This window comes from Megalobrama amblycephala, linkage group LG3 (assembly GCF_018812025.1).
Source record: "Megalobrama amblycephala isolate DHTTF-2021 linkage group LG3, ASM1881202v1, whole genome shotgun sequence".
Classification (NCBI taxonomy): domain Eukaryota; kingdom Metazoa; phylum Chordata; class Actinopteri; order Cypriniformes; family Xenocyprididae; genus Megalobrama; species Megalobrama amblycephala.
In genome coordinates this window covers 7,831,941-7,855,875 of record NC_063046.1, presented here as the reverse complement: position 1 = coordinate 7,855,875, position 23,935 = coordinate 7,831,941, and the positions used below count along the sequence as shown (strand labels likewise).

At 36.4% G+C, this 23,935-nt stretch overlaps 1 protein-coding gene across 2 annotated transcripts in view; it reads left to right on the top strand.

Annotated features, from left to right (window-relative positions):
* The first annotated feature begins 3,541 nt into the window (after positions 1–3,541).
* Positions 3,542–23,935, top strand: part of adamtsl3 (ADAMTS-like 3) — a 245,072-nt gene continuing 224,678 nt past the window's right edge. Inside the window, exons 1-3 of one of the 2 annotated variants that reach the window (XM_048183677.1) lie at positions 3,542–3,770; positions 3,931–4,106; positions 4,235–4,357. In XM_048183677.1, coding sequence (XP_048039634.1) covers positions 4,289–4,357 — 69 coding nt within the window. In that variant the 5' untranslated portion in view covers positions 3,542–3,770; positions 3,931–4,106; positions 4,235–4,288. The remainder of the gene's footprint in view (positions 3,771–3,930; positions 4,107–4,234; positions 4,358–23,935) is intronic. The other variant, XM_048183676.1, reaches the window with a different exon arrangement.

Below are 23,935 nucleotides of genomic sequence, written 5' to 3'. Positions count from 1 at the left end.
GAAAAAAAAATTCATAAAAATATATTTTTTTAAATTAATTAATATTGTTGTTTTTAAGAATTCAATTAATTAGACATGCTTTTTGATTATTAAAATGGAATTAAACCAATAAAATGGAATCCAGAAAACAGAATTTGGTAAAAATAAAATTTGAGGGGAAAGAATAAAACTTTTATTAAATTGTTGGTAAATTGGACAAGCTTCATTATTTCAATAAAATAGACATGCTTTTTGATTACTAAAATTTAATTTAATCATTAAAATGGAGTCAAAAAATAAATAAAACGGAAAAAAACGGAATCCAGAAAAATTAAAACGGAAAAAACGGAATTTGGGAAAAAATAAAACGGATTTTATAGGGCCCTAAGGAAGCTTCGGAGCGTTATGAATCAGTGTGTCGAATCATGATTCGGATCGCATGTCAAACTGCTGAAATCACGTGACTTTGCCGCTCCGAACCGCTGATTCGACACAAAAGATTCATAACGCTCCGAAGCAGTGTTTTGAAATCGGCCATCACTATATAAGTCGTTATTTTGTTTTTTTGCCGCACCAAAAATATTCTCGTCGCTTTATAATATTAATATTGAACCACTGTACTCACATGAACTGATTTAAATATGTTTTTAGTACATTAATGGATCTTGAATGAGGAAATGTCATTGCTCCCTATGGAGGCCTCACTGAGCCATCGGATTTCATCAAAAATATCTTAATTTGTGTTCAGAAGATTAACGAAGGTCTTATGGGTGTGGAACGGCATGAGGGTGAGTAATAAATGACATTATTTTCATTTTTGGGTGAACTAACCCTTTAATGTAATAAACATCATACAATGGTGAAATAGGTTTTAATTAATCAAGACATCATGATAACAACTTCTGATCAGGCATTACTGGCTGGGTCCTAAAGGAGACCCAACTTGATTTCTCATGACACTGGTCAGATATTGCTTCCATTGAAGCACATGTTCTCAGATCATGCTGGAGAACATCATCATCATCATCGGGTTTTGCTCAAATTATTCAGCTTGATGGTATGGATCAAAACTAAGACTTGCTGAAATGCTTTAATTTTGTCTGACTATAATCTGCAAAGAAAAATTGTATTAGAAAATAGATGCATTTTCACTAGTGATCTCAGACTTTTATATCCCACTGTACTTAAACATCACACCAAAAAGGTGTTCATCATGTTCAAATATGTTTGGTTAAGTGCGACAGATGTCAAATACAGCCTATGATTTAGCTTGGACGTGAAATTAATTGCTTCATATATGAGAAAAGAAGAGACTGAAAACTGCTGCATGATTTTCTTCAACAGCAGGTGGAGATAAAAGTCCATGAATCCACTAAAGTGATCCTGACTCCAATAACGCTGATGACTGATTCCTTCTGTGCTCAGAAAGCAAACACACATCCAGAAATTAGCATGAATATTTTATGGATGCACATCATTTATTGTACTTAAAATTTAAAATGTAAAAAAAGCACACATCCATTGTTTCAATTTTCCACCTCACATTTTTCACATTTAAACGTAACACTTGAACACTTCATCGTGAATCTGCTGCTAGATCAGAATAATAATGAACCCCACAGATCCAAGAGCTCACTAATAGACTCTTTAAAGGAATGAAAAGCTTTGCCCGTCCGCTGCTCACTTTGACTTCATCCAGGGCAGGTGAAAGCATATCAAAGCCTGTTGCTGCCAAACGCTACTCTGCACTTCATAATAAACAGATATGCTGCGCCCCAACAGGCTCTTTGATCAGGCGCAGGAGCACACAGAACCATACAAGCTGATGTGAAGCTCTGGGCTGCTCTCTGGAATCAACCCAAAAAGTATCTGAACACTTAAAATGTCTGAATGTCATTGAGTCAGATACAAAATATCAAACCAAGATTCCATTTCAAAGACTTTACTTTCCTTCTTTTTTTTTTCTGTTTTGCTCAGTGTCTTTTGATCAACTGTGTTTTAGTAATTTTGTTTTATTTTTTAGTGAATCTTATACCTCTTGTTTGATATTTTGTTATTTAATGCAAGGACATCCAGATATTTGTCTACTGTAGCTCAAATGTTCAAACAAGACCACTGTGAATTATTAATGTAGGCTACTTTAATAGATAGAAAAGCATATTTTAAATTATATACAGCACCAGTCAAAAAAAGGTTGAAAACATTATTATTTCTAATGTTTTTGAAAGTCTCTTCTGCTCATCAAGGCTGTGATAAAAAATACAGGAAAAACAGTAATATTGTGAAATAGTATTACAATTTAAAATAAAGGTTTTCTGCTTTAGTATACTTTAAAAAATAATTTATTTCTGTGATGCAAATCTGGATTTTCAGCATCATTACTCCAGTCTTCAGTGTCACATGATCCTTCAGAAATCATTCTAATATGCTGATTTAATATTTTTATAACCTGTGATACTTTTTTCAGGATTCACTGATAAATAAACAGTTAAAAAGAACAGCATTTATTCAAAATATAAATCTTTTGTAACAATAAACACGTTTGAGGTCATTGATTTTTTTTGAAAGAAATTAATACTTTTATTCAAAAAGTGATAGTAAAGACTTATATTGTTAGAAAATATTTCTATTTTGAATAAATGCTGTTCTTTTTAACTTTGAATTCATCAATGAACCCTGAAAAAAGCATCACAGGTTATAAAAATATTAAGCAGTTTCCAACATTGATAAAAATCATCATATTAGAATGATTTCTGAAGGATCATGTGACACTGAAGACTGGAGTAATGATGCTGAAAATTCAGCTTTGATCACAGAAAATAAATTATATTTTAAAGTATATTCAAATAGAAAACCTTTATTTTAATTTGTAATAATATTTCACAATTTTACAGTTTTGTCTGTATTTTTGATCAAATAAATGCAGCCTTGATGAGCAGAAGAGATTTCTGTTAACATTAATATTTCCAAACCTTTGATCTGTACTATATAATTTAAGTCAACTGTACTGTATATAATGAAAGTTTAACTGAAAAGTTGCTGTATTCTCAAAACAATGGTATTTCTCATAAATCTTTGATTGATTTAAATGTATATAATCACACTCTAAAAAAATCTGGGTTAAATGTTTGACTAACATGTTGGGTAGTTTAATTTAACCCAACTATTGTTTAAAAATGACTATATGGCTGGCTTAAAATGAACCCAAAATATGTTGGAAATTAAAAATCAGACACATAATTACTAGAGGCAACAATAATAATCAAAAGATGAACATTTATTAATAAGCAATTTAATGTTTATTGTTTAATTACTCATTAAACTTATTAATAAATGTTCATTTCCAACATTCTTTGGGTTCATTTTAAGCATGCAATACAGCAATAGTTGAGTTAATAAAACTACCCATCAGGTAGTTAATGCCCACACAAAAAATGGCTCTTTAATTGCAGGTTCCATCGCAACAGCTTACCCCATAAAGTGTGACAACGTGCCCCGCTCTGGGGGGAGCGATCTAGTCGCGTCGCGTCCGGTATGGGACGCCTAGTGGGCTATAAGCTCAGCACACTAACTTCTGTCAACTCAGTGTTCAGTACGCAGCCGTGCGCTGAGGAGAGAGCAGAAACTCAGTCATTCGAGCTGCATTCAGCCTTTCTAACATCCGACTGACGGACGGACACGCGCCATTCAAGTGAACAGAATCGGAGCTCGTGCGGTGATTATTGATTATTGGTGCGGCGCGCGCGTTTAATGGATTAAAATGTGAATCCGTGAGTTACTTTGCAGCAAAGGTAAGAGCTGATCATATGAACGCACGTCTTTTCTTGGCTCTGCATGACGAGTTTTTCTAGGATGATATCAGCTGGTGTTCATGTTTTCATACGAGAGTCATTTATAAAGCAACTTTGATCTGACAGAAGCTGTGCGTTTGCTCACAATGTCTGTTTGCAGCATCTCACACATGCACTAATCTGATCAAATAAAAGCTGTGTCATGTGAATATGGGCACATAAGACATTCACTGCTGCACAGAAACCTATCGCACTGCATTCCTACTGCTGTTGCATTATGCATGGGGAATACCTGAGAAAGAGGCTGTTCTTCACTGTCAGAGCAACATAGACAGGGTAATTAAGTCAATCAGGCCTGGCACTTTCAATCTAGAATCAACAGAGGTAAATAATCAAGCATCATTCTTCCAGCAGCAGCAGCAGCAGCAGCTCTGTTTAAATGATCTCTCTCTGTCTCTCCTCAGGCTGATTTCTGACTGACATCATTCATCAGGCAGCTCTGGAACAGGGTTTGAAAGATGGACTTCTGGGTTTTGCCCATTTGTCAGATCAGCTTCATGTTGACACTGATGTCATCCGCTGGTCAGGTATGATAAAGGTCAAACATTGTTTTTGTGAAGTTAGTTATCGCTCACCTCTATGCTGTATCAGACTTGTCTGCTGGCTGCTGTACTTTTAGTCATTTGTACAGCACTGACTCTACAGTTACATTTCATATAGTTCGTTTTATAATCGAACACACTGTACTGTGACATTACAGTTGGGTTTAGCTGTTTTGAGACTCATTTGTCCACTCTAACATGCTATTTTGCTGCATATATTGCGTATTGCAAGTTGTATTCAGATGTAAAGTTGATCATTACATGTTTTTACATTGGCTAATCATCATAATAGTCCATAATACATCCAAGCGCAAGGGTTTATGGGCATTCTGCCATTTTGTAAACCTACAATATAGCCTAATCTGATCGTTTCTACAGTAATTTGTTGTTCTTATGTTGATATTTAAGTAAAAGTTTGAATTTTGTGTTTTATTGTAGGGTCATTGACAAATAAGGTGTGCATTTTGAAGGTTTATTAAGTGTTAACAATGAAATTATGTAGTTTTTATAATCAATTAACACTGCTTTTGTTATTTTTTTACAAGATGGACAAAATTTGTCACCAAAAAAGTCATTCGGTTTAACCAAAATTTCGGTTTTGCCGAATGACACTTTTGGTTATACCGAATGACGATATTTCAAACGATGCTAACAGGCTGATATCTAGCTAGCTAGCAAAAGGACAGTCAGTTTTTAAAATATTACAGCATTTTCCATGTTTTATAGCAGTTGTACCAAATGACCTGATGTTTCGGGACATGCGTATGATCAAGTGAAAACATGAATTTTTCAAATAGTTAAGAGAGAGTTAGTTACTTTGCTTCATGACCATGTGGTCCTTTACAGGTGTCTGAATGATGTCACATCCTGTCACATGATATTGACCACATGACTTGATCCAAAATGACCCTTTATATCGGTTACTCCGAATGACATCAACGAAATTCATTTTTACGAATCATAACAAAGCAACGACTTCTACACATAATTTTAATACCATTTTGCACTATGTTGATATATGATGTTATAAAATCATGCCAGAATAAAAATATATACATTTATTACATTTTAAGATATTTTAATCACAAATGAAATGGCTGTATTGGCCTTTGGACGGTTAAACCGAATGACCTTTTGACACTTCAAAATCTTTAAAATACATTTAAATGTAGCAAAATATAATTAAAACCTTTTAGATTCAATAAAAGAGATCTAGTTGTACTACCTTACATACTTTGGATGGCATATCTTTGTTTTTTATTATTATTAAGGCCTTTGGACAAAAAAATGAGCTGAAAAATGATTTCTGTGAACAAAATGGCGATAGAAAATTTATGCTTTTGATGTTTGTTTTGTATAATGAGTGCATAATTATAATTGTGCACCTGTGCATTCGAAATTACACTTTTTTTATTTATATAGTGCTTTTTATAATCCATATTGTTTCAATGCAAAACAATCCCTCCAAATATTTGATAAACATATTAAAGCAACAATATTTAGTTTTTATCGAACATATTGTATTTTATTAACAGCTTTAGTGATTTAGAGATAGTTCAGTGAGTTTTAGTGACCAGTCAATTTCATATTTGATCATTTTCAAATAGTTTATGAATATTTTTATGTGTACTAAAAGTATGAAGTTGGTGAGATTTTTAAAGTGTTTCTCGTGCACCTGCATTTGTAAAATATTAGTACAACTTAAAGTAACTTTTCTATTTGAATATATTGTAAAATGTAATGTATTCCTGTGATCAAAGCTGAATTTTCAGCATCATTACTCCAGTCTTCAGTGTCACATGATCCTTCAGCATGATTCACTGCTCAAGACACATTTCGGATTATTATGATCAATGTTGGAAACAGTTTTGCTGCTTAATATTTTTTTGTGGAAACCATGTTAGATTTTTTCAGGATTCTCTGATGAATAGATAAGGGAACATTGAATACTTGTAACCCAGTTGAACTTGTGATATATTTACATATCACCTCAAATATTCCAGTCAAATGTCGCAGCTCTCTCTTGCAGCCTCTCAAGTCAAATTATAATCACAGACTCCATCACACGTCTAGAGGGAATCGTTGAACGTTTCCGTCTTTTTTAGGAAGAAACGGGTTATATATAGAGAGCTGGTGTGGATGTTAATGGAAGAGCTGGCATGAACATGGACGCCAGCCTAATCCATCGCAACAGGGCCACTCGATAACAGCCATTTACACCGCAGAGCTGCCACCTCAAGTGGCCAAATCTCTTTGTCCTACGCGCCGGTACATGAATAACGACAGCTGAAACCCAAGTCCTTCCTTTGTGGGATTCTGCCATGGCTGAATGAAATGCAAGTGGAAAGACGGAGCAGGTAGCAGGTAGCATTAGTGAAGCAGTGCACTCTGGGATAGAGTTACAGCCGGCCACATCGAGCACCTTTTCCATGCACTCGCACCATTTGGCTAGTGTCATTCATACGAGAGCTGACGGACAGCACCAGCGCTCTCTCTTTTACGCCACCATGTCAGAATTTATAATTCCATTCTTGCTGACTGAAGCAGGTGATTGGAGTCATCCATCTTGGAGGGAACAGGTTTCTGCTGGAGTCTAAATTGAAATTTGATGTGCATTTATCCAGAGTCTCCATTAAAGCTCTTTGCAGTAATCTTTCAGAATAATATTTGTTCTATGGGCTAAACACTTCAGCGTGATTTATGCACGCGTGGGAGCTGCCGCTGGGACTCTTTAAGAAGCTGTGAGTTTCAGCACTGAGAGTGAAGCAGGTGTTTTCACTACTCTTTTCCCACATCTCCTATTTTCCTGCTTTTCCTATTAGAGAACGGCTCTGCTCTTTCACCTCCCTCTGGCAGTGCGCTCCGCCTGCTAGACGCACACATCTCGGCTCTGTCACTTTCTCATGGAGGGGTTTGCGGGGTCGGTTGTGTTAGATGTGGGATTTGGTGGGCAGATGTATTCAATTTTACCTCTTGTTCTGCCTGATAAAGTGATCAAACTCACAAGGCCTCGGCTGAATCGGTGTATAGAGTGTTTATCAGTCTAGTATTAAGCCAGAAACATGTTTCATCAAATACACAAATGCAGATGTGAGTGGTTGGCCAGCGTACTGTAAGTATGCACACTTGTGTTATGGTGGCAGTGACAAACCTCAGAGGGGACGATGTGTTATGATTCGGGTGACTCAGTTCACCACAGTTCACTCAAAAATGAAATTTCTGTCATTATTTACTCACACTCTTTCCAATTTTGTCCATGCAACACAAAAGGAGAATTTGTATAGCTTTGTTTGATGAAAATTAAGTTGTAAATACTTTCAAATCCTTCCATCCATCCATCAGAAACCTTCACACTTTTACTATCTATCTATCTATCTATCTATCTATCTATCTATCTATCTATCTATCTATCTATCTATCCTTCTATCATTGATAGATCTATCTATCTATCTGTCTGACTATCTATCCTTCTATCATTGATAGATCTATCTATCTATCTATCGTTCTATCGTTCTATTTATCTATCTTTCTAGCGTTCTATCTTTCTAGCGTTCTATCTATCTATCTGTCTGACTATCTATCCTTCTATCGTTGATAGATCTATCTATCTATCTATCTATCTTTCTATCGTTCTATCTATCTATCTGTCTATCTATCTATCTATCTGTCTGACTATCTATCCTTCTATCATTGATAGATCTATCTCTATCTATCTATCTATCTATCTATCTATCTGTCTGACTATCTATCCTTCTATCGTTGATAGATCTATCTATCTATCTATCTATCTATCCTTCTATTGTTCTATTGTTCTATTTATCTATCTTTCTATCGTTCTATCTATCTATCTATCTGTCTGACTATCTATCCTTCTATCATTGATAGATCTATCTATCTATCTATCTATCTATCTATCTATCGTTCTATCGTTCTATTTATCTATCTTTCTAGCGTTCTATCTATCTATCTATCTATCTATCCTTCTATCGTTGATAGATCTATCTATCTATCTATCTATCTATCTATCTATCTATCTATCTATCTTTCTATCATTCTATCTATCTATCTGTCTATCCATCTATCTATCTATCTATCTGTCTGACTATCTATCCTTCTATCGTTGATAGATCTATCTATCTATCTATATCTGTCTATCTATCTATCTATCTATCTATCTATCTATCTATCTGTCTGACTATCTATCCTTCTATCATTGATAGATCTATCTATCTATCTATCTATCTATCTATCGTTCTATCGTTCTATTTATCTATCTTTCTAGCGTTCTATCTATCTATCTATCTATCTGACTATCTATCCTTCTATCGTTGATAGATCTATGTATCTATCTATCTATCTATCTATCTTTCTATCGTTCTATCTATCTGTCTATCTATCTATCTGTCTGACTATCTATCCTTCTATCGTTGATAGATCTATCTATCTATCTATCTATGTATATATATATCTATCGTTCTATCTATCTATCTATCTATCTTTCTATCGTTCTATCTATCTATCTGTCTATCCATCTATCTATCTATCTATCTATCTATCTGTCTGACTATCTATCCTTCTATCGTTGATAGATCTATCTATCTATCTATCTATCTATCTATCTATCTATCTATCTATCTGTCTGACTATCCTTCTATCGTTGATAGATCTATCTATCTATCTATCTATCCTTCTATTGTTCTATTGTTCTATTTATCTATCTTTCTATCGTTCTATCTATCTGTCTGACTATCTATCCTTCTATCATTGATCTATCTATCTATCTATCGTTCTATCGTTCTATCGTTCTATCTATCTATCTATCTATCTATCTATCTATCTATCATTCTATCGTTCTATTTATCTATCTTTCTAGCGTTCTATCTATCTATCTATCTATCTATCTATCTATCGTTCTATCTATCTGTCTATCTATCTATCTATCTATCGTTGATATATCTATCTATCTATCTATCTGTCTGACTATCTATCCTTCTATCGTTGATAGATCTATCTATATCTATCTATCTATCCTTCTATCATTGATAGATCTATCTATCTATCTATCTGACTGTTTCTATCTATCTATCTATCTATCTATCTATCTGTCTATCTATCTGACTGTTTCTATCTATCTATCTGACTGTTTCTATCTATCTATCTGACTGTTTCTATCTATCTATCTATCTATCTATCTATCTATCTGTCTGACTATCTATCCTTCTATCGTTGATAGATCTATCTATCTATCTACCTGTCTATCTATCTATCTGTCTATCTATCTATCGTTATATCGTTATATCGTTATATCGTTCTATTGTTCTATTGTTCTATCATTCTATCTATCATTCTGGCTGTCTATCGTTCTGTATATCCATCCATCCATCCATCCATCCAAACTGAATTACAATTCTACATCAGGTAGTGAATTTCAAAGGCATTCTCAATTCATTTCTGCATGGCCCACAACCTGTTGCGTCCAGAATGCTTTGGCTCTTAGTTAAACTGCAGTGCTTTCAACCCTTGTATTCTTAAATAGTTTGGTGCACTTTGGCATCGGGTTCTTATTAAGCTCTTAAATTCACTTGTTTGAATGAATCAGCACCTAACACTTTATCTCAGCCGAACAACCTTTATTCTGCCGGGACCCAAAGCATGCACTTCTTGTTCCTGAGAAATACAACATTTAAGGAGAAGCTCTGAGGTTAAATGAGTACATAGTCAACAATTACGAGCCAGAGTAGATTTTGAAATAGCAATTCTTGCTTGGCTTATACCATAGATTATGACAAGCAGATGTTGCTCTAACCCTGTGCCTGATTGGTTTTTATTGCATTCTGTTTTCAATAGTATTGATATTCTCAAGTTTTCAAATTGAGGCCATTTGTGCTCTCTTTTTCAATGTCACCATCTCCTCTATTTTAGGGAGTGTTCTCTTCGCTTTCCATTTTACACTTTTTTTTTTTATTCCCAATTTACAGATTCGTAAACACTACTGAAAGGTTGCATTGTAGGCGGACTAACAAATGATCCTTTTGTTGTCTCTGTCTCTCAGAGACAGGAAATGCATAACAATATGCTCTTTCTATTGCATTGTGAAGTTTAAAATTTTTTGGGGATAGTTTTCAGCACTTGTTATTGACAGAGACCATAGAGAGATGGCCGGAAATTATGTGGCATTGAGAGGAGGAATGAGAATATGTTGAATTCAAACCTTTCGTTGCCAACAAATGAGGTACAGTATGTTATGCCGCCTACCTTTTGGATCAGCCACTGTGTTGGGAGCGTGTTTGCGATGCCTTAAAATGCGCTCTAGCTTGCAACAGAGCCAGTGTGGTAAACAGTTATTTGTCAGTAGAGACGTGTTCATCAACACAAAAGTGAACAGTCAGAAAAACAACAGCTCTATCTCCCATGTCATTTCTGGCTAGCACTCAACAGGCTCTAGTTTGTGTTTGCGTGTGTGTATATATAAATGAGTGAGCGTGCTGTGTTGGGCACGGTGTGAAGTTTTCCGTGGATGTGTCAGGCAGCAGTGCGAGAGCTTTGGTTTTTCAGTGCTGTTGTATTGTGGGTCCAGAGACACTACGGCTGCAGCTCCAGCCTGTTTGAACAGCTGACACCTAAAGCAGAGACAAAAAACTGGCTCCAGACAGCCTCATTGCTGTGAGCCGGGAATAGGTTGTGGATGTTTGAGTGTGTTTCAAGTAGGGCTGGGCGATATGGCCAAAAAAAAAAAGATCACGATAAAAATGTTCATATCAGTCTATAATAATTACCACGATAAATGTCAAATCTTTAATTCTTTTGAAGTTTAAAGGTGCCGTAGAACGTGTTTTCAAAAGATGTAATATAAGTCTAAGGTGTCCCCTGAATGTGTCTGTGAAGTTTCAGCTCAAAATACCCCATAGATTTTTTTTTATACATTTTTTTAACTGCATATTTTGGGGCATCATTAAATATGCGCCGATTCAGGCTGCGGCCCCTTTAAATTCTCGCATTAAACAGCATTAAGGCAAAAGCAAAATTGATCTTTACAAAGTGTTCGTCATGCAGCATGTCTGATCGCGTAAGTATAGTATTTATTTGGATGTTTACATTTGATTCTGAATGAGTTTGATAGTGCTCCGTGGCTAAAGCTAACATTACACACTGTTGGAGAGATTTATAAAGAATGAAGTTGTGTTTATGAATTATACAGACTGCAAGTGTTTAAAAAAATGAAAATAACGACAGTCTTGTCTCTGTGAATACAGTGAGAAGCGATGGTAACATTTAACAGTACATTAGCAACATGCTAACGAAACATTTAGAAAGACAATTCACAAATATCACTAAAAATATCATGATATCATGGATCTGCCATCTGCCGCTGTTGTTCTTGCTTGCTTACCTAGTCTGATGATTCAGCTGTGCTGCTCCAGACGTCCTGCCCTTGTCTAATGCCTTGAACATGGGCTGGCATATGCAAATATTGGGGGCGTACATATTAATGATCCCGACTGTTACGTAACAGTCGGTGTTATGTTGAGATTCGCCTGTTTTTCGGAAGTTTTTTTTAAATAAATGAGATTTATATAAGAAGGAGGAAACAATGGAGTTTGAGACTCACTGTATGTCATTTCCATGTACTGAACTCTTGTTATTCAACTATGCCAAGATAAATTCAATTTTTAATTCTAGGGCACCTTTAAAGGCAGATTTTTGCTCCTAAGTGAAAGTTGTAGAAACCAGACCATTAATTGTGGTTCATTAACAAAAATAGCTAATATTTGTACGAATTGTAACAACCAAAATTTAAATATTCTAACTGATTGAGTTTTATTAAAATTAACCATTGGTCATAGCATACATTTAGATCCTAATAACCACAGTTAAAAGCACACATAAACATGGTAAAATGTGGTTTCAACGGTATTTGTATGAAAAACTTTATCCTAAATACATTTAGTATAATTGCACAAATGCTATAGCTTATGTACATTGTTACTCCTTTAATACACTTCTACAATACATATCTATATAAATAATATAATAAAATTTGATGTTTTTTTTCCCGCCCAGCCGTAGTTTCAAGTTTGCACTTGTATGTCAAGTCAAGTCACCTTTACTTATATAGCGCTTTTTACAATGCAGATTGTGTCAAAGCAGCTTGACAGTGATAAATGGTATATAAAGCTGCACAGCAGCTCTTAAAGAAAATGGTGTCAATGCAGGCAGATCAAAACACTGATGAATATCAAATGTCAAGTCAAATGTATGCCTGTAGTTGTACTTTATGTTGGTCCTAAACCAGTTCTTTATGTAGTTGTAACAAGAAGGCTACAGGGTCCCACACAAAATATTTACACCAAAAAAGTCAAGATTTTAATATTTATTGAAAATGGCAGGTTTTGTATTTGACATCCATATGAAAAGTGTTACACATACTGTAGTGTCATGGGAGGGCGACTTTACAAGGTGTGTAGGTAGCAAAAAATAATGGAATTTTGAGGTAGATCTCAAGATCTCTTCATAAAGTTTGACAGATTTTAAACTCTTTTTTTTGCTGCTTTGTACTCAGAAGACATCATTGATGAGGTAAAATCCTATGGTTTTATACAGCTTTCATGTGTTCTACAGCTTCACAGTATACTGATGGTTCAAAGGGTGTTAATGTTTTGATTCATTGGCCCATGCAGGGCCATAAATTCACAGCTGCTTTTAATTACAGTTTTATAGATAAACCCTTAAATCAGTGCTGCACATAAATATGTTACTCTGAGACAGTCTCAGAGTGCAGGATAATCATTCTGCAATAAATGATTGAATCCCAAATATTGATTTACATCTTTAAACTCATGCATGATGTAAACCTAGACGTAATTCCTGTAAGTGCAGATTTGTCTGTGTAAAAAAGCACTTTGTGGATAGTCACGTCTTGCTGTTGTATAGCAAAATATGTGAAAGCTGTCCGGGTTTAAAGACCCCCTGTGGTGAAAATCAAGTTTTTAATGTTGTTTATGTGTTTGTGTGGAGACTCAAACCATGTGCAAATTCATCAGTCAACACCATTGCTGAGTATTTTCTCCTTAAAACTGCAGTGTACCACCTCTTGTATCCAATCCCATGTGGGGCCGTTCCTTTTGTGTGATTAATCGCATACTTATCGAGATATTAAGCATACATCATTTATCTTGTTTAAACTATCAGATTGAAGGATGATCCTCACAAAACTGTATTTTCTGCAAGCTTTTTTCAAGGAGAAATTTAAGTGTCTTTAAAAAAAGGATACTTGAAGACTCTAAAAGGACACCAAATAACCAAATTAAATAAGGAGTCCATATAATTAATAAGTTTATGCACACCAAAGCACCCATGAAAAAACAAAACAAAAAAAAACATTACAGCAAAGACCTTGTTTACGACTCACCCGTGCTCACTGTACGATTCTTATACATCACCACAATCGTATTTACCTTGAATGAAATCCTCATCTATCAAAACTTTACTAGCGAGACGCTGGTTTGCTTTATTCAGCCGCGAAACGTAGTTTGCGCATCATCTGGCCATACAGCAGTGTTTTGTTTAGTCTGTATTTCACACAGCATGATGCGAGAGTTCGCGCTCTTCAGAAACAATCACAGAATATGACAGAGCTTGGGCTCTAAGGAGGTTCAACCAACTCTGAGTTAAAACTTGAACTCTGAGTTGACTTACCCTGAAATGGGAAACTCAGTTTCAGAACAGCTGAATTCAGTTAGTTCAGTCGACTCTGAGTAGGTTGACTCGGAGTTAAGCGCGTGCACCACGACTATGAAAAGCCATCATCAATGGAGCTCCGATATTACGATTCACCATGGCAACAGCACGTGACAAAATGACGTCCGCATACTTCTGAGTCATGCAAGCTTAATTCTTATCACTGTTATAATATCAAAGGTGGAAACTGGTAGAATGGTAAGTTATTGAACTAATATTCATTTTCATGGTATCCAACATGCAAAAAAAGGAGATAAATAATTTAATATTTTTTATTTTAATAATTTAATATGCATAAAAAAAAAATTAACAGGATGCAATAATTAGCAATAATCATTATTAAACACTCGTTAGGCAATTTACTTACACTTTTAGAACATTTTCTTAATTTTTATTGAAAATAAATGCCTTTCTGATGTGATGGGAAAAGGAAGAATAGCGAGCTTGGCAGAAGGCAGATTTGAACACGGTCAATCGCGTCACAAGTTAATTCTCCGTGCCCAACACGCTACTGCTTACACCACTGAAGCCATTATTCATAAGCAATGTTTTTAAACTTGTGTGACATTGATGGTCTACTGTAAATTTGCATTTAGTAATAGACACTCTGAATAATCTTGTTTTCCGTTTGCATTAAGATTATTTTTATTACCACACTGGCAGATATTGATAATTTTACTTAAGTAAAACGCACTTAATTTAGATCCCCCCCTGGAAACACGACTAAATATCTTATAGCCTATCATTTTCTTATATAGAAAATCCATCTTGATTTAAGAATTTTTAGATATTTGTACTTGAAATAGGACAAAAAATACACAGTAAGAAAAGCATTTTTGCAGCGTGAACGAATGAATGAACAACTTAAACATCACTTGCACTTTAAAAAGGGGGAGGAGACCGAAGGAAACTCTGGGTTTACTGAAGAAAACCTGCTCCCGACCAGGTTAGGTTCACAGAGTAAGTTACCAGGGTAACTGTCTCTGAGTATAAGTTACCTCTCTTTTAGAAACGGGCTTGACTTACGCTGCTTTCTCGGGTTTGACATACCTCCCATTCTGAAACGGAAAACCCAGAGTTTCCCTCATTTCAGGGTTAACATACTCAGAGTTCTCACTTCACCTCCTTTCTGAAATGTGCCACTGGTGTTTTAAAGCAAAACACACACTGGAATAAATAATTCACTGGAATAAATAATTCCATTTTTCCTGAAAGCAGGAAAAATGGGCAAACGTAAGGATTTGAGTGAGTTTGACAAGGGCCAAATTGTGATGGCTAGACGACTAGGTCAGAGCATTTCCAAAAGGTGGCCTGGTCTGATGAATCATGTTTTCTTTTACATCACGTGGATGGCCGGGTGTGTGTGCGTCTCTTACCTGGGGAACACATGGTACCAGGATGCACTATGGGAAGAAGGCAAGCCGGGGGAGGCAGTGTTCTTTGGGCAATGTTCTGCTGGGAAACCTTGGGTCCTGCCATCCATGTGGATGTTACTTTGACACATACCACCTACCTAAGCATTGTTGCAGACCATGTTCACCCTTTCATGGAAACGGTATTCCCTGGTGGCTGTGGCCTCTTTCAGCAGGATAATGCACCTGCCACAAAGCAAAAATGGTTCAGGAATGGTTTGAGGAGCACAGCAACGAGTTTGAGGTGTTGACTTGACCTCCAAATTCCCCAGATCTCAATCCAATAGAGCATCTGTGGGATGTGCTGAACAAACAAGTCTGATCCATGGAGGCTCCACCTCGCAACTTACAGGACTTAAAGGATCTGCTGCTAACATCTTGGTGCAGATACCACAGCACACCTTCAGGGGTCTAGAGGAGTCCATGCCTCGACGGGTCAGGGCTGTTTTGGCAGCTAAAGGGGGACCAACACAGCACATCAGCACATCCCACAGATGCTCGATTGGATTGAGATCTGGGGAATTTGGAGGCTAAGTCAACACCTCAAACTCATCTTAGGAAGGTGGTCATAATGTTATGCCTGATCGGTGTGTGTGTGTGTGTGTGTGTATATATATTAATAATCATGATTATCATTATCATGCAGCCTTACTATACCAGTTATGCTTGAGTTTAACCATAACCATTTACTTTTAGACAACTTCATCAAACTTTTTTTTTTTTTTTTGTTATTACTGAAGATGTCATTTAAGTGCTGGAATCCTTTTTCCAGATTTTCCCCCAGAATCAGCTCTGAAAATGCAAAAGAAAGTCTGCAGATTCTGTTTGAGCCTTCACATCAGTTATGCAAAAGGGAAAAGAGCTCTTATCTGTATGTTTTGACATATACTGCTCGTCGTGAATTCTCTCTCTCTCAATCTTCAGTGGGTCAAGTTAGAACTGAAAGGCTCATTCATACACAGTTACTGTGTGGCCATTCACTCTTACCAGATGTAAACAGACTCTTTTTGCACGCGCTGCACTGCTAATCTTTTGGATGGGACCCTCTCTCTCACTCTCTGACATGGCAAATTGGCTCTTGACACTAAGCCCTGGTACATATTTCATGAGCCATTAATGGGCCCAGTCAGCTTTTGATAGAGAGCATGGCATCATGTTTAGTACAGGACCTTAAAGGAATAGTTCACCCAAAAATTACAATTGTATCATCATTGACTCAGGTCCATGCTGTTTCAAGCCCTGTATTATTTTCTTCTATTCTTCCATTAAATGCAAAAAGAGATGTTTAGCAGAAATGAATGAACTGTCAAGCTCCAAAAAGGACACATACGAGTGTCTTGAAAGTAGTTCTTAAGATTCATGCGCCAGATTCCAATCTTCTGAAATCATACAATAGCTTTTCAGTCCACTGATAATTGTCAATTGTCAAAATTTTCTGTGCATTCTTAAAACTAAAGCTTCCAAAATGGGGTTTTCCAACAAATAACTTTTATTTTTAGGAGTGTGTCATGATTGTTACATGACCAGAAATAATGATGTGTGTGCATCTAAAGAGGCACTATTTTGGAACTGAACACAAACATGAATGAGATTTGGAATATAGAGCACAATGCAACTTTTATGATTTGATTTAATGTTGCTTTTTTATCGCTGAAATAGTATAAATCACCATCCACTTTCACTATCTCAAAAAGAGCAGCTCAGATATTCTGTCTAGCATCTCATTTAGAGGTTTATAGAAGAAAGAAAGTAATATGAGATTGGAATATGAGGGCGAGTAAATGATTTTCATTTAGGGTGGAGGGATTTCAATTGAAATGTCTAAGACAATTAATTTGAAATGTAATCATATTTGATTTAAGCCTATGTGAACACTGATTGTGAGCTCTTGGTTTCTGCCTCATTTCACGAATCTTATTGTTGAAAGGACCGACTGACACCAGATCCTTTACTGTTTAAAGGTAAGAGAACTGGTTTAGGACCAAGTTTACCAAATCCCAGTGTTACTTTAGTATTATTTATATACTATTACCATATTTTTTCATATTTTGAGCTTTTATTTGTATATTTTCAGTTTTTATTTGAATTTTAGTTTATGTTTTAGTAATGTTTTGTGCATTTTTATTGGTTTTAGGTTTATTTTAAAGGTCCCGTTCTTCGTGATCCCATGTTTCAAACTTTAGTTAGTGTGTAATGTTGTTGTTAGAGTATAAATAAAATCTGTAAAATTTTAAAGCTCAAAGTTCAATGCCAAGCGAGATATTTTATTTAACAGAAGTCGCCTACATCGCCTACACTACTTCCTTCTTTAAAGACGTCACTAACCTCCGCCCACAGGAATACACAAGAGTTGCGTTTGTAGAGTGTGTTTGTCGCCATGTCGTCGAAACGCTGTTATTTTCATCCCGCAGTCCAATCACCGGGTCTGATTCCGGCTCAAATTGATAGGGTAACATTAAAGACATGTTTACAATAACACTGAGCGCATGCATCTCCACGTTATGGTAAGAGGCGCTAAACTGCTGTCGAATCACAACACAGGAACCGCTGGCACAATCAGAACTCGTTACGTATTTCTGAAGGAGGGACTTCATAGAACAAGGAAGTCATCAGCCCGTTTTTATGACAGTGGAAACAGCGGTATACAGATAAGTAAATTATGTGAAAAATACTGTGTTTTTTTACACGCGAAACATGAACACATGTTATATTGCACACTATAAACACAATCAAAGCTTCAAAAAACCACGAAAAACGGGACCTTTAAAGGGGTCATGAACTACATTATTTTATTATTTTATAATGTGTCCTGGGGTGCACTTGTAATGGTAGTGTGATTTTTACATCAAAAATGATCATAATTTAGAAATAAAAGGCATTTTTCCTACCCTGATTCGAAGGGCGTGTCTGCTGTGAGACTTCAGTGTAAACGCCCACTGCTGTGATTGGTTGACATCTTTGCATATGAAGATAGCATAAAGTATTACAACTGGAAAATTTTTTGCACATTTTTACTATTACAGCTCTCAAGGTTTACTAATCGTGAAAAGTGTTGATTATATCATTATATTGAGATCATGGTGTGAAAGGTTACAGTGATGAGCATATAGCTTATGTTGAGTGCATGAATAGTTATTTCGTAATTGTAAATCGATTTCTGCACACTAACGAATGCTTTCATCATAACTAATAGTGCAAACACAATAATGTAAATAAGAGATTGGTTGAATGAGAGTTGAGTCTAGAACTGATAACCTCGCTCTGTTTGATTGACAGCTCCAGTGATTGTAAAGAAAGCGTTCTTTGATCGCTTTCTATATATAATTTAATCACAGTTTAAATAACAGATTATTTTCATCCTACTAAGAGAAACAACGTGAAGTTGACTGTTTTGTTAGTTCATGTTAAGTTCATGTTAGCTCTGATCCAATAAATAATATTAATATTTCTATGTAGTTTTAATTTATATTGATTTTGGTTTTAGTCAACTTCAACTTATTTTATTTTACTATCCACTAACCCTCTAAGTTGTTAGGGTCATACGCTTTTAGAAATTCTCTAGAAGTTCTTCACCCCACTTTCTGGGAAATTATATTTTGGATGTTAAAATACTGTTATGTTTGATGTGGATAGCTCACTATTAGTAAGTCATTTTATTGGTTGATTCTCTGAAAAGTGTAAATATATGTGGTGCTATCAGAATGTTGTTCTGTTTGTTTAAGCCTGATAAAGCAGTGTAACATTGACTTTGAGGCACGATTTTGGACCAATGATAAATGGGAGGGGTGTTGGAGAAACCTGTTTGAATACTGTTATTATTTTTGTAATAGCGCCCACTAGTAGTGTTTTTGTAATTTGCGCCCATTTACCTGGCTGATAAGATTTGTCTTGCACCAATTTTTAGATCATTCTTAGATCCCTGACACCATATAATTTTATATTTCTTGCTCTTACAGTCTTAGTTTCAGTTTGCTCTGCATATGAAGTTGGTCTTTAGCATGTTGTTCATATGCGGCACTACACTTGTTTAATTCAGACATGTGGAATGCTTACCCAGCACTGAGGCGCTTCCTGTAGGAGGCTTGCTTTGTAAATACAGTAAACTGTGTGTTCTCTCACCTTTACTATTTATTATTCTAAGTAAGTATTTCAATCTCTGCACTGAAGCGCCTCAGGTGGCTTTTGGATTTGCATATGGTAGATATCCAGCAGCAGTTCACCTCAGTGTTTTTCAACCTCAATGGCATCTGTTAGCTTGTGCATTTTCATTTTATTTCAACAATAGAATAACACAATCAAAATGCAAGTTGATTGTGGAAGAGGTGGAGATCATGACTGTTCAGACTGACTGGGAATCATTTAAATTATATTTCATAACAAGTTCTGCTCCTCAGGGGCTTAAAGTCGTGACAATAGAAAACAAGATGATTCTTCACATCCTGTCTTCATACTGGATTTTTTCTGTCCAAATAATCCTGTTTAGAGTGGATGATTTATATTTTATGTTTTTACCAGATGGTTTCTTATAAAATAGATTGCGTATGTTGAGGACAGATACAGTACAGCTACAGTACATGCCGCATGCTAAGCTAAGCTTCTGAAACCATGTACAGACAAATTGCAAATTTGCAGCTCAGATAATTGCTGTGTGCAATAATGAGAAATTTTCATTAAGATTTAATATTTGTAAAAGTAATTGAGTGCTGCAGGGATGTATTTTGTTGGCCAAAACCTTGACAGAGTTGCCAGATTGGGTTGACGATTTCCATCACAAAAACCTCCCCAAAACATTCACTGCCAAAAGAATGTGATAGAATTCTATTGTCACGACAACCAAGATTTATAAAGACCAGTTACCTCCTTAAAACTAAATAATTATAGCAAAATAAAATTATAAAAATGAATCAACATCCAAATCAGCAAAGGAACCAAACATGGCAAGTACATTAAAAGAAAATGAGCAAATATGACAAAAATGTTTCTACCCAAACAGGTAGAAACTATTAAAGTATGTCAAATATTTGCATGTAACTCTCAGAACTTTAACGCTCGGAAACACATGCATCGTTTACAATGTCAACAGCAAAAACAAGCCAATTCAAGTGAGGACAAAAAAAAACATGGTAATCAGAATAAGCAATGTAATTGCAGCACGCTCACGCACACACCATAACAGCTGTAAATGTGTCATTAGTGTTCAAAAAATGAATAACAACAGTAATAATAATTGTAACAGTCCACTGTAGGCAAGTTTGCAGAACCCAGGTGCAGTTCAGTGAAACAAAGTGACATAAAATATAATCCAAAACAGGCTTGACTTGACTATGGCTTGATGTAGACTTGATATGCCATATCATGCGACGCCAGGTGCGACACAAGTGTTTTGTGCTAGTTTCAGCCTGACGCGGTTATCATTTTCACATTTGCGCCCATTTGTGCGCCCATGGGCATGCTGGTCTGAATATGAGGTGTGTTCTGATGCATTGTTGCGTGTTGCTATTTTGAGGCAACTGAAAACCACCATTGACCAACTGAAATCTGGTCTAAAGTTAATGGAGCTTTATTTATTTTTTATTTTTTTGTTATTTAAAGGGTGCATTAGTAATATGCACCTGATTGGTTTATGGCATGTTATGCCCAAAACACACCCATGACTCATTAAAAGACTAGGTACAACCCTTTTGAACCATTTTTTCCCATCGTTAAACTAGCAAAAGTGGATCTAAAGTGCACCTGCCCCATGCACTTTAGACCATGTGCTTAGATCGTTAAAATAGGGCCCAAAGTCTTGGCAAGAACATAAATACACTTACCAAACAATGTTACATGAACAAAGCTAGACAATGAAACATGAGGGCTATTTATACACAAAACTAATGAGCAAACAAGGGACACCTGTGCACAATCAAACAATGATCCAATGAGAACAGAGCAGAGTATCACATGACAAGACAAACCAATGAGATATAATGACACATAAGTCAAGGGAAGCGTGAGACAAGGGCTGAATCCCAAATGGCACCCTAAACCCTCACGGTCTTCCTCTGAGTCCGCACTTTTGTGACGTAATGGCGCTTTGACTGTGGGGTAAAGTCCTCTGCGTTGCTCGCAAACTTGTGGGGCTCAGCTGAAGTGCGCATCGAGGGTGCATAGCGGCTGCAAAGAGGGCGCTCGCAAGCACCCTTCTGAAACCTAAAATGATGAATGGGACACCCTACGGTCTCGTGGACTTAACGGACACGCGCACGTGGCAGCCATTGTAAGTCCACATGACTGAAAGTGCATAAAAGTGTGCCATTTGGGATTCAGCCAAGATGACATGAGGGCAAGGAAGTCACATGACAGGAACATGAAACATGTCTAAGGCAAACTACAAAATAAAAGAAAACAAACAAAACCCAAACTCAACGTTATAATAATGCACGTAGCTTTGTGTTGTGCTTTAACCTCATACAGAACTCATACAGTACTTCTTTCTTGAAGTACACATTGTAGAACATTAATCAGTTTTTACTGTGAAAATTCTGCGAATCATCACGTCTACCTGCCGATCTCTGATTGGCTAAAAGTGTGGGCTCGTCAACACCAGCCGACTCTGCAGTGGGTGTGTTTAGTGATGTCATGATAACTGATTGGATGGAGCACATGCACACTTAAAATGTTTAAAAATTAAATGTTTGAAAACCGCCAAACTGACCCCAAACCAGCCCAAATTTTGCCTACCTGCCCAAACCAATTTTTACCTGCACAGTCATATTAAAAACTGCTCAATTGACCCTTCGCCAGGAGTTTGATTGACAGGCGATCTAACCAATCATAATGCTGAATCCGCCGTTATGTCCGACAAAGCAGTCAGGGGAGTTAGATTAACGTTGTTGGAATTGAACTTGAAAAACTGTCTGTACTGACATCTTTCTGCGGTTGAAACAACATTCCTTCTGATGTTCATTCATGTTTATTTGATGCTATAAATTGACTAGTAGTAAGAGATGATCGGTTCACGAGTCGCTTGAGCTGAGGCGCGAGAGCACCATGGCTTGTCGGACATAGAAACAGTAACTAAAGGGGTTGGGTCTTTGCGAACGGTCAATTGGGCGGAAATCCACCTAATCTGGCAACAATGAACCTGGGAAAGATTTTTTAGCTCTTTAGCTCTTCCAGTTCTATAAACCAAAGGTCAATTTTGAATAAGGTCTGTTGTTAAAACAAGATCAAGCTCATTTTATTCTATAACACAATATTTTTTTTTTATTTGTCTTGAAAATGCGGGTTGCTAACAAGAGGCTAAATTGGACTACAGAGGTTGTCGGTGGCATTAAACGTTATGGTTTTTGTAGAGGAAACTAGAATGATGCTAACTTCCGGGTTGGCCTTCAAAAATGCGTCATAACTACAATCCTCTATTAACATGATATTCACTAACTACCTGTTTTTTTATTATTTGATGTCTGCAATTTCTGCACCACTATCATCATTAAAGGCAGAAAACAGCAGGAAAATGACTGTTTTCAAATAGGTTTTCAAAAGGCTCCCCTGTCTGCTAACGAATGCATTTACATGCACATTCTTACAGTATTAATTAATGATGCAAAAAAATTTAAGGTCATGCAAAAGCCTTAAACTGTGTTATTGTATCAAATCAAGTTCCACCCACATTTTTTTTTTCTAGTTGAATATTCTGTTTCACTTATAAGGGAGTAAAAAAGGGCTAATAAAAGGAAGGAAGTTAATAAAATGGGTTGCAAATGCAGTTTCATGTTGACTTTGAGCATAATAAAGTTGAAAAGGGGAATATATTTTCTGCCTCTCAGCCCCCCACTTTATTTTGGGTGGTATGGACAAGTGTGAGTTATGGATTGTAGGACCATTAAATGCTTAGCGGTAAATCCTGGGCTTCCTGCTGAGCCAAGGCTGGACTTTTCCCACAGGCAGATGCCGTGGAGTCAGGATGGGGACTTTTTTGTTGGTATTAGAGATGGAGGAGGCAGGGTTAAGAGTTAGCCGAGGTGGAGTGGCGTTAAGCTGACGTGTTAAGGGGAGTGATTAGAAACAGAAGAGGTTTGGTCAGCGCCGAGCCGGGCTGGAGTCAAATGTGGCAGTGTTGGTGCTCGTAGGGGAGGGTGATAAGAACTGTTAACTGTTAAGGAGGTTAAGAGCAGACGAGGTGGGGTCACGGAATAGAGTAAATATAACAGTGGAAGGATAAATTAACTTGAGCTACTCCCAGACTCAGACATATTTCAGAAATGGAAATATTTTAACGTGATTAGCTGTGAAATATTGCAACAATGTGTACGGTTTGTACCCTCATAAATATTCATCTCAATTGTAGAGACGTTGCCTCAACAGCCCACTGTGAGCTAATTTTTATTTGTTTTGGTGAAAATATTAATGCTTTGTTCCAAAACCTAGA